Source organism: Hesperophylax consimilis, chromosome 6 (assembly GCF_061612785.1).
Source record: "Hesperophylax consimilis isolate HC1 chromosome 6, BYU_Hcon_1.0, whole genome shotgun sequence".
NCBI classification, from domain to species: Eukaryota; Metazoa; Arthropoda; class Insecta; order Trichoptera; family Limnephilidae; genus Hesperophylax; species Hesperophylax consimilis.
In genome coordinates, this window is record NC_142841.1 from 39,623,062 (window position 1) to 39,637,940 (window position 14,879).

General features: G+C 34.5%; 1 protein-coding gene across 1 annotated transcript; it reads left to right on the forward strand.

The window, feature by feature from the left end:
* Positions 1–635: 635 nt before the first annotated feature.
* On the forward strand, positions 636–3,021 carry LOC149423346 (trypsin-2-like). Its single transcript, XM_089632679.1, has 4 exons — positions 636–681; positions 1,094–1,268; positions 2,020–2,275; positions 2,634–3,021. Exons 1-4 carry the CDS (start codon positions 636–638, stop codon positions 2,925–2,927), a joined length of 771 nt encoding a protein of 256 aa, XP_089488805.1. The 3' UTR covers positions 2,928–3,021.
* Positions 3,022–14,879: the final 11,858 nt, after the last annotated feature.

Consider the following 14,879-nt stretch of genomic DNA (forward strand, 5'->3'; position numbering starts at 1 on the left):
CATTTGTGCATTTTTAAATTTTATTTATCCGACAAAAATGAAAGTTAAAAATCCTTCCATATTAACTCTGTACCATATGTTTGGCATCAAGTCGGCACGGGTTACCGGTGTTTAATCAAAATAATATTTATTATATGAGTTATTGGGATCAAATGGAATAAAATAAGAGGGTATGCATATTTAAATTCATGAAAAAAAATCTTCCTTATGTCCTGGGACACCCTAACTTATATACTATACTAAGTTCGTAACTTTATTGCTATATGTGAAGTACATTTAACCACTGTTAACTAATAACATTTGTACCATTAGGTTAAATTAATGAAATTAAATAAGAATACACGACAAAATTCAAAAATGTATAAAAAAAATCATCTCTGCTTAAATAAATCCTTGACCACTCATATATGTTATAAGTGTGATACGTTCGGTAATAACGTCACACCAGAATACCGGTATCTCCAAATGCGATTTTTTATCTTTATAATTGATACCGTACCCACCCACCAATTTGCTCTTCAAAAACTTAGATAAATCTTTCGTCGATAACAATGCTTATCCAACAGATAGAATTTATCTGCAGAGCAAAATGATATAAATACTCTGACACAACGTAGTAAAATATCAAAACCAACATGTTCAAATTCGTGATACTTACTGCTCTCGTGGCTTTGGCTTCTGGTAAGATTTCCATTTAGCATTTCTAAACTGAGTGTGTTTTTAAATTTAAACAGCCCCTGCATTCCCAATTTCTTCCGATTTATAACATGCTTTTCTTTAAGTTTTTAAGTTCCAATTTGTTATGAAAAAAAGTCACGTTTTGTTGTTTTTAAAATAATGATTTTTATAAATTATTAAAAACACGCTTTGTTGTTATTTAATGTGTTATGAGTATGGAAAAATTCACAGTGTATCTTTAAATGCAACTAAAGAATTTGTCGAGAGATTTTGGCTCTATTTCAAACGAGTCGTGCTTTATTACATATTTTCTCCCTTTCAAACCATCTATGAAAGTTTACTACGGGGTCTTAAACGATGAATTGCATTACACGTTATGTTGTGTGTTTTATCATTTTCACGATTTTTATTCCAGCCGGCGTCCTTGGTCCAATCCGTGGAATTGGCCAGTCCCCCATTGTTGGAGGAACTGTGGCTTCCATCCAGGATGCTCCATGGCAGGTGGCCCTTCAGTACGACGGAGAACTCCGTTGCGGAGGCTCCATTATCGCCCCCACAGTCATCTTGACTGCTGCACATTGCACAATTTCGTAAGTGTAGCCTTACATTTTAACCATCTCTGGTGGAGATTCGAGTCGATTTATGAATAGCATAACCAAATTTTGTTTATTATTTTGTGTTATCAAGTTTAATTTTTAGAACTCTATTTAAATTTAAAGTTTTTTTTTATATTTAATATTATTAATTCATTTAATTCAAAATACAGTTTATTTATAAATATCTTGTTGAAGTCCCCGGCTTTTCCGGGATTAAACAGAGTTTTTTAAAATCAAATGTAGACAGCAACTTTATTTTGTTTGCTGTACATATTTATATAAATCAAATCCACTCCACCCGCTTGCTGCAGACACGATTATTTTTATAAATATGATATAAATAAAAATTAACCGTTTTTATACATCTATTTTAAATTAGATTTTGTTCACTTGATTGAATGAATAAACGAATGAATGAATGAAATGGAATCTTGGAGACAAAAACTAACCTCCGCAAATCTCTTAAATTTGATGACATTATATTTAAAAATTTACAGCAGATAATATAATAAATAAATTTCGGTCGTACCCAATTGAGATTTGGCTCAGTTGTTAGAGTGGTTGACTCCAGTCCCTGGGAGGGAGGTTAAATCCTCTGTCAAACCATTTTTTTAATATTTTAATTCGTGACATTGAAAAAATTAGCTCGAAAAAAGAAAATAGATTTTTAGTGAAAAAACTTTGTTTCTTATGGGTTGATCTAAACAAAAAATAATTAATTAACAAATTGGATTTCTTAATACAGAACAGATGCAGGCTTATGGAACGTCCGTGCTGGATCTAGCGAGTACGCATCTGGCGGAACTTCCTACAACGTGTCCAGGGTGGAGACCAACCCGCAATACTCTCCAATGACGCTCGACTATGACATCGCTGTTCTCATCCTCACAGAAGCTATCGCCATCGATAACGTCGATACTAAGATAATTTCCCTTCCAACCTTGAACCAGGAAGTTCATCCCGAATCTGATGCTTTGGTCACCGGATGGGGATCTTCTGAAGTAAGTTATGGAACACGAAATATTATCAGAATTTACAAACACAAACGCACCTACTTTCATCATAAGATAAAATATTTTTTAAATAATGACACGATGTTAAATTGTTTGAACTACAATACATATTTTTTATATCCGCCTACCATGTTCCCTTTCACTGTCCGTTCCAACTCCTACACCAATCCTCCCTAATCCGAAGTCACGCCCCCACCCCCACTTCAACACCTAATGTAATCTTGAGTTGGAATATTTAATTTTTAAAAAGTAGTGGTTCAAACAAATTGTTTCATTTATTTATAATGGATAACCACAAAGTTATAGCTACATTAAAGAAATAATTTTTTAATTTATTTTCCAATAGTCCGGAGGCTCATTTACAAGCACCCTTCGCAAGGTGATGATCCCTGTTGTCTCCCATGAAGCTTGCGAATCTGCCTACAGCGGATTCAGCAACATCACTGATAGAATGATCTGTGGAGGAAAGATGGGAGTCGGTGGCGTTGATGCTTGCCAGGGAGATTATGGTGGTCCATTTGTTATCGACGGAGTCATTATCGGAGTCACTTCTTGGGGAAATGGCTGCGCTCTTCCCCGCTACCCCGGAGTATGGGCTAGAGTACCAGCACTCGTTGATTGGATCCAGGATCAGTTGTAAATAATGCTTTAGACATTAACATTGGTTATTCTACATTCTATTAGATCTTTAATTTTTTAATTCTTAGGTATTCAAATATAAACTTAATACTCAATAAAACTCTTTACATAAAATGATTGGTTTTTACTTTGTCTCTTCTCACCAGCGTCAGGATTTTGAAAGAAATCAAATCAACGTTTTTTATTTTGTGCTTCCGCAAAATTTTTATGGTGCAAACAAAAGAGTGATTTTGCAAATTTATTTTACGAAAAAAAGAACAGGAATATAAACATTTTATTTCACAGTTACACTTTTTACACAGTAGATATTGTAATTTATTACTTTTCATATATGTTTTATTTAAAGTAACAACCTTTGTTTTTTTTTAAATAAGAACAATAATTTTAACAACAGAAACAAAAGAACAACAAGTAATAGCATAATTTAAATATAGTTTTCTATTTTTAAAATAACATATTTTGTATACACCAAACTTTAATCAAAACAGGTTTTGGAAACAAATCATTCTATTGATGTAAGTAAATTGTTAAAATATTTAAGTACAAATACAGTGGATTTGAAATTAGATAACTTTGAAGTTTTAGCGATTAGGAATAGTGTCAATTAATTGATAATAGCAACCAAATACATGTTTTTAAATAGCCATTCTTTAACTATATTTTCATATTAATACCTTTATTGATAATAATCATTGAAGATAATGTTGGCAAATTTGAACTACGAATTGAACCCAGAATGGATCCTGGGTTCACTTTCTGATTGCGACCACATCTTAATCTGATTTTTCTTTTTCTAATTTTCGTTTGAGTGTCACAAATATTGACTTCAGTGATTGAATATTACTATTTGAGGTTTACACATTAAGTTATTTAAACATCTTGGTTTCTCCTTGATTGTTATAGGGTGCTAAATTTCTGACAAGTTCCCGATCGTTAGCTGATAGGTTCTCTACTGATTTGTTTCAAAATCGGCATAGGGGAGGTATGGTTGGAGCTAAATTCTAATCATCTACCAAAATGCACAATATGATAGTACAGGCATTTCAATAGACTCATGTTCAGTAGAATGATGCAATGCAAATATCAGAATATCTTGAGCGAGAGCTGCAGTTACCATCGAAGTGCTAGGGACAAGGCTACATTTATCGCATGTATTCAAAATTCAAACACACGATTATATCATAACAGGGTTTTAATTAAACCCAGTTCACTAGAATTCACAACCATAAAACTTTACCACAAACATTCATAACACCGAGCAAAGCCGAGAAAATGACAGCTAGTTATTATTTTTAAATTAATGTCATTCTCATTTAATCTTCGCATTACACCTGATTGACCTTCTATACATAAAAAATAATCTAATCTTAATCGAATTAAAAAAGAAGATATTGTTTTGATGTTTTTCCAAATTCACCGCTGTTTGCAAGTGTATACCGTTGGTGGCTGAGTTGACCCAGGACACTTCTCTTTAATTTCTAAGCTGGCTAAGTCATTCTCTATTGCACAAGCAACTTCTTCTGCTTTAAATGGTGATATTAGGAGATTATCAAATGTTGTCAGCTTTTGGAACCCTTGAATGTTTGTCTTTCTTTTAATTTTTTACAATTATTGCACTCTTTCGAGATCTCGAATAAAATCTTCGCTATGCATTGATCACAATAGAGGCTCGGATTTTTTTAATCCATAAGATTGATTAGCTTCCAATTTATGGATATATCATAGATAATACATTTATTATTTGAAGATAATATCGCTTATTCAAACAAGAAATTAATTATTATATAAATACTCTAGCTCTGATGCAGTTGGGTATCACTCGCAAAATGTTTCAATTCGTAGTGCTCGCTGCTCTCGTGGTTTTGGCTTCTGGTAAGTTATCTAACAATTTATACTAAAAACAAATCATTAATTTTCCCATTTTCAAATGATTGATCGGGAATTTAGCGCATCTTAATATTTTGTTATTGTTTCGTATGTAATGTAAGAACATTACGTATTATTATATATCTTATTCCAGCCGGCGTTCTCGCCCCGATCCGTGGAATCGGCCAACCACCAATTATTGGTGGAACTGAGGCTGCCATTGAGGATGCTCCATGGCAGGTGGCTCTCCAGCACACAGGCGAAATTCGTTGTGGAGGCTCCATCATCAGCCCCATAGTCATACTGACTGCTGCACAATGCACCCTTTCGTGAGTTAAAATGTCATTCCTTTATTCAGTTGTTGAAGTAAGGGTGAAGCTAACCTAAGTTCGTGATTTGCCGATTTGAACAGCTTTATGATTTGACCGACATGATTTGACTACACGTCGTAATTTTATTTGGTTATTCCAGAACCGCCGCCGGAGATTGGAATGTCCGTGCCGGATCTATCAATCACGCTTTTGGTGGAACTTCCTACAAAGTATCCACGGTGGTGACACACTCCCAATTCTCCTATGTTCATTTCGACTACGACATCGCTATTCTCATCCTGATGGAAGCTATCGATATAGATGACGTCATAACCAAAATCATTCCCCTCCCAGAATTAAACCAGGATATTCCCGCCGGCTCCACAGGTTTAGTTACCGGATGGGGAAGTATTACTGTAAGTTAATTATGGTGTCAGGGCAGCACGAAATATTAACAGAAACAACTGACACATTTTTTCGTATATTTTAATTATTTTTCCTTTGTAAACAGGACGCAAGTGTTAAACAACGCAACCTCCGCAAGGTGACGCTCCCCGTTATGAAGCAATCTACTTGCGTTTCCGCCTACTTCGGATTCAACCCTGTTACCGACAGGATGATCTGCGGAGGTCTGTATGGAGTTGGTGGCGTTGGCTTTTGCCAGGGAGATGCTGGTGGTCCATTCGTCGTTGATGGAATTCTAGTTGGAATAACTTCCTGGGGAGATGGCTGCGGTGGTCCTTGGTCCCCTGGAGTATGGGCTAGAGTACCAGCACTGGTTGGATGGATACATGATCAGTTGTAAATAATCTCTTATCCTTGTTTTTAATAAGATTAAACACCATTTTTATGATATTTATTTTGTTATGGTAACCTGTTATTATTACATGCACCTCTTCCCTAATAAATTAAAACTTTGAAATCATTCTCGGCACGCGACGGGCACAAATCTTGCGATGCCGATAGACATTTCCGGCACACCAGCGGTAAAGGGAGATCCAAAGTTTATTTCTAAATTTTCTGGAAGCTGAGACAAAACCGGTCATGAGATATCACGTAATAACTCGATAAAATATAGAAACTTTAAAATATAGGACCTTTACAGAAGATTTTTTTTTATTTTTTTTTATTTATTATTTATTGCACAACAGATAGATTATCCAATTATTGTACAATTCTCAATTTGACAATCTTAACACCTATGAAGATAATTATTATACAAAAAAAACTTTAGGCTATTTAAAGAAGAATTATATATATCTAGTGCTTCTGAGATTTCATTCAATAGCACCATTCCTCTTGTCATGCTATGCTAAGATGGATTTTGCTGTCCAATGATAATGATATTTAAATTGACTTAAACTATTAAACTATTTACTCACTCCAATGAGAGAGAACATGATAATAAAATTTAAAAAAAAACAATGTTATCAAAAAGGTTGCTAAGCTTCCAATTGAATAACTAGTACATTATATTAGATATTTAATTAATTCATAGATAATGTAGTTCGTCCCAGCAAGAAACAATTACAATATAGTACTCGCCGCTCTCGTGCCCGTGGCTTCTGGTAAGTTATCTAAACTAAGAATCTTTTGGTACAAAACATTTCTTTTAATAACGTTTTCAAATGAGTGATTTTATATTGTTGTAATTTTTGCGAAGGATATGAAGAAATTATCTTTGCCAGCCGGGGTCCTCGGCCCATTCCTTGGAATCGGTCTGTCTCCATTGATGTATTCTAAATGCCTGTCTCCCATTATTGGTGGAACTGAGGCTTCTATTCAAGATGACCCATTGCCATTGGATGTTAGGTGGCCCACTCCAGCACAATAGAGGAATCCGTTGTGGAGTTTTTATAATTACGCCCACGGCCATCCTGACTGCTACACAGTGTACCGTCTTGTATGTTGAAATGTCTTACTATTTTTTTTTTTAATCAAGATGTGGAATCATCCCATCAAACCTCATAACTATACATAATAATATCAGTTAAAAAATGTGATTATGTTATTCCAGAACCACCATCAGCTTATGGAATTTCCGTACCGGATCAAGCCAGCATGCATCTGACGGCACTTCCTACAAAGTGTCTAGGGTGGGACCCATCCTCAATTCTGACTATGATATCGGTGTTCTCATCCTCATGGAAGCTATCAACATTGGTGACGTCTTTAGCAAGAACTTTCCTCTGCCAGAATTAAACCAGGATGTTTCCGCCGGCTCGAGGGGTTTGGTCACTGGATGGGAAAGCATGACTGTAAGCTATGTTTAATATAGTATCACGGCAGTACAAAATATTTACTTAAATAACTGACACATTTTTTTGTATTTTTAATGCTCTTTCTTTTGCAAACAAGACTCAAATTTTTTAACAAAAAAATCTCCGTAATGTGACGCTCCTCTTTACCAACCAATCTACTTGCGTTTTCGCCTGCTTTGGTTTCAACCCTCTTACCGACAGGATGATCTTCGGAGGTTTGTATAGAGTTTGTGGCGTTGACTCTTGCTAGGGAGATGCTGGCGGTCCATTGATCGTTGATGGAATTCTAGTTGGAATTTCCTGGGGAGATGGCTGTGGTGGTCCTTGGTCCCCTGGAGTATGTGCTAGAGTACTAGCACTGGTTGGATACATGAACAACTGTAAATACTCTCTTTTTCTTGTTGTTAATTAGATTTTTTTCTTCAGTTTGTTCCACTTGTACTTAAACAATTTTTGAACTCCGAAATCACTTGTTTTCACATCTTTAATATTTTTTTACAATAGCGTTCCATGGAATATGCCATGGTTAGGTAACGAAAACGGCGATGAGCAAATGTGCATCTCCATAATCATCAACGTGAGATTCAGTATATTAGCATAGACAGCCCTATACCTATGTCAGAAGAATAACTTATGTATGTATTATGACACAACTAGAAAAAACCTAGTAGATAGTCTTAATAAAAACAATATTTTTCTACAACATTTGGCATTTTCACTGCATTTATTCCTTAGAACAGGCAATTTGCCTAGCTAGGAACTAATATCAACCTGACAAGAATAACACTCGTATGCAAATTTTGTTTTTATATTAAAATAAAATTGTACACAACATTAAAAATTGTTACTTTGGATTGAAAAAATTAAATAATTAATAAATAACTACTTCTGCACAAAGCCTCATATTTTTCACGGCTAAACTACACTATAACTAGAAAAACTTATGTGTATTGCATAAATCGTATATTTCATTAAAACCTTGCTCAGAAATCATGACACTACTGATGTATGTTTTTGTACAATCTGTCATTGCTTTATTCAGGTTTGGCTAATTTGTAGATAGGTACCACCATTCTCTTCTTTCATTGGTACTGTTTTTCAGTTTGTATTACACGCTTTGTACCTACTGTGTTATTATTGGATAATAGTCGTTACAGTTGTTTACAAAAATGTAATAGATAAATTTGACTGTCCTAAAACGGGAATTCCTCGTAGTTGGGCAGTCAAAGTATTTTTTATGTATATGTACATGCGTCATTGTATCATCACATGTACTAAATAAATAAATAAATAAATAAATAAATAAAAAAATTAAAAAAATATATTAAAAAATATTGGCAGAGCTTTTGGAATTTATTTGAACTTACGTTGTAAGAAGGTACCTACATGTTTTCTTGTAATGACCTCGCTGAATGATTCCACTGCTGCTGTTTAATATTGAAACAGCTTTTAGATTATTCCACATCCCAATGTCCTACTCAAATTGTATTTTCCTTTGCTCCTTTCCTAAGTCTCACCTTGAAAGAAACAAGAATTGAAAAAATAAGATCGTAGCGAGTGTTTATTTATTTATTTGTTAAGACATACACAGTACATTTTTCATTTGTTATTAACACACACATGTCAGTTATTTTATAATTTTCTTCGTAGGTGAGAGTGCATTTTATGTCGCTGTTCGTATCAATAGGCTTGTGAAAAGTCCATTAAGTAATGCAAATATCATCCACAAGTTCAATATGGTCGTGTGGTGAATTTAAACAGAGTTCATGTTGTGAAAATCTAACATTGATGGTGATTGTAAGGTGTATACATAGAAACTATAAGTGACCCACAAAATATTTAAGAAACCAGCGTGACTCAAATAAACCAATATCATCACCAGGAAAAGCTTACTGTCCTCGATCCTCTTTTTTCATTGTGATAATAACACAATTGATCTTCTCTTTCATTTACATATAGTCTTTTTTAAACGCCAATTGGGTAGTAACACATTATTTAATCCGAATTTCCATGTAAATCTTCTAGAAACAAATCATAACGTAATTCGCTCTCAATTACTTATATTTTCTTCTCCTGTGTTCTTATTCCTTTCCCAGAATATCGTAAAAGTCGGCGAAATATTCTCTAGAATTCTTAAAGAATACCCGAGATCGTTTTTAACAAGTGTGAGATGTTTTAATTCAAAGCGACAAATTAGTGTTATTCATAAACACAAAACGTTACTGAAGTTCACCTAAAACCGGTCAAACCACAGTTAAGATCTCCACACCTTTTTTTATGGACACTCCGTATTCATAAAAGCATAAAACGAACATAAACTCATTAATTGAGCGATAAAACTAGTTTTATCCGTAGATTAAGGACATAATACCTGCGGTATTTGGTTAAGAGTTAAATAAACAAATCTGTTTTTAGTTACCTGTGAGCTTTGAAGAAGCTTCGAGTGAATTTACAAAAAGGACATAATGAACTACGTAGATCTTAATATGTGCGATATTAATTAAAAGCCCTTTTAATTAAGTTAGGGTTTTTCACGTCTCACTTCTTCCACTCAATTTATATTTGAGTAATAATTTCAACCTGCCAACGTGAGAAAAAATGTTATTAAAAAAGGGTGATTACAAATTCCCCAAATTCATTTTGTTTCTTAAAACTGTTCTTTTCCTTTTTAAGAATTGTATTAATCGCATTTACCAATAACTTCGGAAGTGTTACTCCTAAATCAAACTTGTTTCAAAATGAAATCACTGATGTCGGCATAAAATTGAGTGTTGAAAACGTACCCCCACATCAAGGGATTACCGTTCAGTTGAATAGGTAAGTTTAAGTTAGTGTGTCGAATTTGTACCTTTTGCTATTGTGTCCAGGAGACTGATTTGTAGACTTGCTTGGAAGCAGATAAGAGTAGCAAGTAAAGTTATACAACCAGTGAGCTTGTCAATGCAAGGAAACCAGTTTGAGTGGTGAGATTAAGCCAGGTATTGTCAATTATATTCATTGGAAACCCGATTAATTGTTAACAATATTAACGACTCTCAAACGAAAAAAAATAAAAATCAGAAAAAGATTAGAATCTGCTAAAATTTTCTCTACCCCTGAGCTTATTCGACCCTACAGTCGTATTTGACCTATCATACTTCGACTAAGGACTATCAATATTATCTTCATTTTCTTAACGCATATTTTTGTTGGCTGCTTATCTTTATGTATGATTGCAAGATTCTTTCCGAACGAAATGCAATTTGTTTTGTGCATTGGATAAATATACACAGCAAAGCCCCAGCAGGGTTGTGGTCTTGGGTCCCAAAAATAATTCAAGACTGATATTTGATTGATTGATCTTTGATCGATGGTTTAGACATATGGAGCGGATGAAAGGAGCTTCGACTACACGACGTGTAAGTAAATGGCAGAAGAAGTCGGGAACGCCTGATGAAGACATGGCACCATTCAGTCAATCAAGTACTTGAGTCAAAAGTCAAAATAACAGAAGGATATTATGAGATACCGTGTGACTGTGAATCAAGCAAAGAGTCTGTGCCAAAACCAAGTTGTTTTGCGATCCATCTGCCTAGATGTGTTAGTTAGTGAGCGTTTCAGACTATTTTATTCATTTCCCGGTTTGATGGTGAAATCAAATGTCCTATAATATTGATAATACGTCCAATAAAACATTGGCAGTATTAACAACGCTAGCCGCAGCTTTCTTATTTGTATTTTGATCAATATTGATAAAAAAATATATAAAAATGTCCCAAAAAGTTGGTTCTGTCTATGCAGTTTACGGATGGAATAATTACAAACAACTAAAACACTCCTCAAGTCGTTTTTCAAGAAGCCAAAAAACGTTGAAAAGGGTTATAGTCGGTGAAATGTAAGTTCGTTTAATCATAGCAAAAAAATTGTTTTTGATTTATTATTTTTATTATTAAATTATTAAAAATTCAGCAAAGCTGTATTCATGTTGAAGAAATAAATCATCTTCAAGGTTGACGTTCAAAAACGTTCTAGTCTTAAATTATCGAAAATATTAATGCACATTATTGATATATTGCATATGTTAAATTCATTAAATATACTGAAATCTTAAAATGATAATGAAATATTTAAAAAAGTTTCATATTATTTTTTTAAACAGACGCAGACAGAGTTAATGGCTTGTTAAATATTTTTTTATGGGTCAGCAAAAAAGCAGTAAGGTAGTAAGTGGGTTTTCAAATTTAGAATTATAATATTGCCTTAAACATTCTGAAAGCCAGAAATAATTGGAAAAATAATCATAATTTTAAATATTTCACATAAAATCCATTAAAATGAATGAGAGAAAACCAAGGCGCACAACGCATGCCGTTAGGGGGCGCTAGTAAGGCATGTTGCCATGAGAATATATGGGAAATTTCAGAAGTTGGAGATATTATTAATATTATAGGGTATTTGGTGAAAGCGACCTTGCGTGACCATTATCATGTGTTACCTTTAGCTACTTGACCAGCCCTGCCCCTAAGAAGAATGTTGTTATTGTTCCCTGTGCGGCATCGGTTCAATATCGTTTTTGTTCCTCTTCTGCTTCCCTTTCTTCCACAGACACATTCCTCGATTTGACGTCCATTATGTATTTGAATAAACTCGTTTTATTTGAATACGCATTGAATGTGATCCAAGTGTGGTCCGGAAAGCGTCGCATGATGTTACTGGAGCTGCGCGCACTAAAGCCGGGGAAAAATCTTTCTCCTTTGATTAAAGCACACACTTTGGGAAGATCATCTCTTTAACCCTTTGACCCCCAGGAATAATTCAAATTAACCTAACTTCGAGATTTTTTGCTTTAATAATAAATGTTGTCGTGACTCCAGGGTTGTCTCAAATTCTTATAAATGATTAATAAAATCTCCGGCTTCCGACAAAACACTTTGGACTTTATTATAATCATTTGTAATGATAAACTAACACAAATGATAACATATCATTTTAACTAATAATAATTGATGTATTATTATGCATTTTTAATCGGAAGATTTTTTGAATACATGTAGATATTTCGGGCTAATATTTTATTTTTATTTTTTATAATTAACTCCACACAGGAGGCCCTGAAGATAATAATTTCCCTCAGGGCCTATGTCATCTTTGGGGATGCTGTGTGGAGGGTCTTTTTGTGGAGAGGAAGGAGTGAACATGGGTCTTGAAGAGTCCCATGTTGTAGGAGGGAGGAAACACAGAGGCCGGCAGTTCGTTCCACAGCCGAGCTGTTGAACTTAAGAACGAATCGTAGAAACGACCCGTTCTCATGTGACAAATGTCAACCGTGTACAAATGTTGGGCGCGCGTTTGGCGTGTATCCCGACTACGCACCGGTGCCGAAGGGATCAATGACGCTAGTTCCTCAGAGCATCTTCCATTGTAATACCGATAGAACAAGGACAGCATACCTACCTGACGCCTGTGCTCTAAAGATTGCAGTCCGTTTGTTAAGATTGGGGAATCTATCAAACGGACCGCCCGTTTTTGCACAGAGTCAAATAATTTATTATATTCCATTGACAAAGGGCTCTGACATTTTATCTAGCAGGCGGTTGGAATAATCTGGACCCTGACCTTGAAGTTGCCACTTTATTGACTATCCTATTATTCTCAATAATTAACCCCATCAATTGGTAACCTAATGGTTACCAATTGATCTACGAGTACCATCTATGTGTGAAGGATACCACAATTTTAATAAATGAAGTTTGTGGTTTCTAATAGCTGTGAGGGTATCAAAATATTAAGTAGTGAGTTGTAACGTGTCTTGCTTATTTATGTAATTATTATTATTTTGATTAAATTAAGTCTCCATTGGTTTCCGAAATTATTTTGCTCAGTGTGAGTTTAGAAAAATACGTTCTTAGCAGTTTCTCAGAATCCTTTCTTCCCAGGCAAATGAGACATTTGGTATATTTATTGTTTTTGGGTTTAATTCGTAGAAATCCATTTTTTTTAAATTTAATTAAAATCAAATTTAGTAATAACATTTTTCTTACAGCTGTTTGGCTTTCAAGGCCATTTTCAAACATTTGGTAATTTTAGTGTTACAGTTAAATATTATTGATTATCCCTGTTGGCCTGTGAATCATATATATTTTTGAATAAAACAATTATATGTGTATTATGCTTTTTTCATACAAATAAAAATAGCCCTTTGTGGTTTAAAGTGTTAAGTTTAAAAAAAAATAATGCTTTGTACACCACATTTTTAGAATATTACGGATGTCGAGGGGTTAATCGCTGATATTCATTTATAAAGGGTGTTTCAGTATATTTTTCAAAACCGAAATCGCTTCGGTTTTGCGACAAAGTTTTGAAGCAGCAGTCTCCGAAGCAGTATGGCGCAAAAGCGTTTTGTAGCAACGTTTTACTACAGCAGGTTATCTGTTTAGTAAAGGGTTGCAGGAACTTCTATTTTAAAAGTTTCGCACAGAAGTCTAAAACGAGTTGTACTCTATTGGAATCATTGATTTCGCGTGCTTATTCAAAACCTCCTAGATCACAAGGCCGGGACACTGAATCAAATCAGCCTTCTAACTTGTACGAGAACCTCAAAAATGTAATTTTATTTTTTATTTTTTTAAATTGACAATAACATTTTAAGATATTTCAATAAATAAGAATAAATTTAAAAAAAAAAAGTAAAAAGATTTTTTTTGCAAAATCCCATGCAAGTCATGGCTTTGAATGAGTGTCCCGGCCTTGTGATCTAGAAGGTTTTGGCTTATTGCGGACGTCTGCGACACATTTATAACCGTTCCAGAACTTAAACGGTTTCCAGTTATTTTACTCAGATCTAAAATGCGACACAAGTTGGTTGGCCTTGGTTACAATCAACAAAATAATAACTTATAATAAAATATATTTCTGTGTTGACTTCGTAATGATTTTAGGCTGGCCGCATACATACGTTTTCCGTATTCGATTTCCGAATTCGTTTTCCGTATTCGGACATCCGAATGCACGGAATCAGTAGAAAATACATTAACTGCCGCACACGTTCGTTTTAGTTCCGAACGGAACAAATTCCTTACGCACGTTCCGAATGCAAGCCGGGGCGTTCGGAGAAACCGAATGGAAAAAACCTAATGACGTCATGTGGAACGCAGCTCTTGCATACATTTTGTTTGTGCCGACGCAAACGTTCGGAAATTTCCGTTCAGTAATTCAGTGTTGCCAACGGATCTTGACCTAATATCGCCGTTTCTCATACATAAGGTAGCGTAAAGTAGCCGAATTTGCTGTTAGGTAGGAAATGTTTAAAATTGATGTTTTTACGTGAAAATAAAAATTTCGTGGGGGTGGGGGTGGCTAGAGAATTTCAAAAAAATAAAATTTGTCCCCAGAAAATAAAAAAAATTCTTGGGGAGGGTGGCTAGAGAATTTCAAGAAAATATAAAATTTATCCCCAGAAAAATAAATTTCATGGGGGGGGGGGTGTGGCTAGAGAATTTCGGGACATGTTTAAAATTGATGTTTTTGAAGTAGCTT

Excerpts from the sequence above, each read along its gene's own strand:
- LOC149423346 (XM_089632679.1), top strand. The coding sequence starts at position 636 with ATGTTCAAATTCGTGATACTTACTGCTCTCGTGGCTTTGGCTTCTG. Across the intron at positions 682-1,093 it reads TCTCGTGGCTTTGGCTTCTG|CCGGCGTCCTTGGTCCAATC; the intron begins GTAAGATTTCCA and ends TTTTTATTCCAG. Across the intron at positions 1,269-2,019 it reads GCTGCACATTGCACAATTTC|AACAGATGCAGGCTTATGGA; the intron begins GTAAGTGTAGCC and ends TTCTTAATACAG.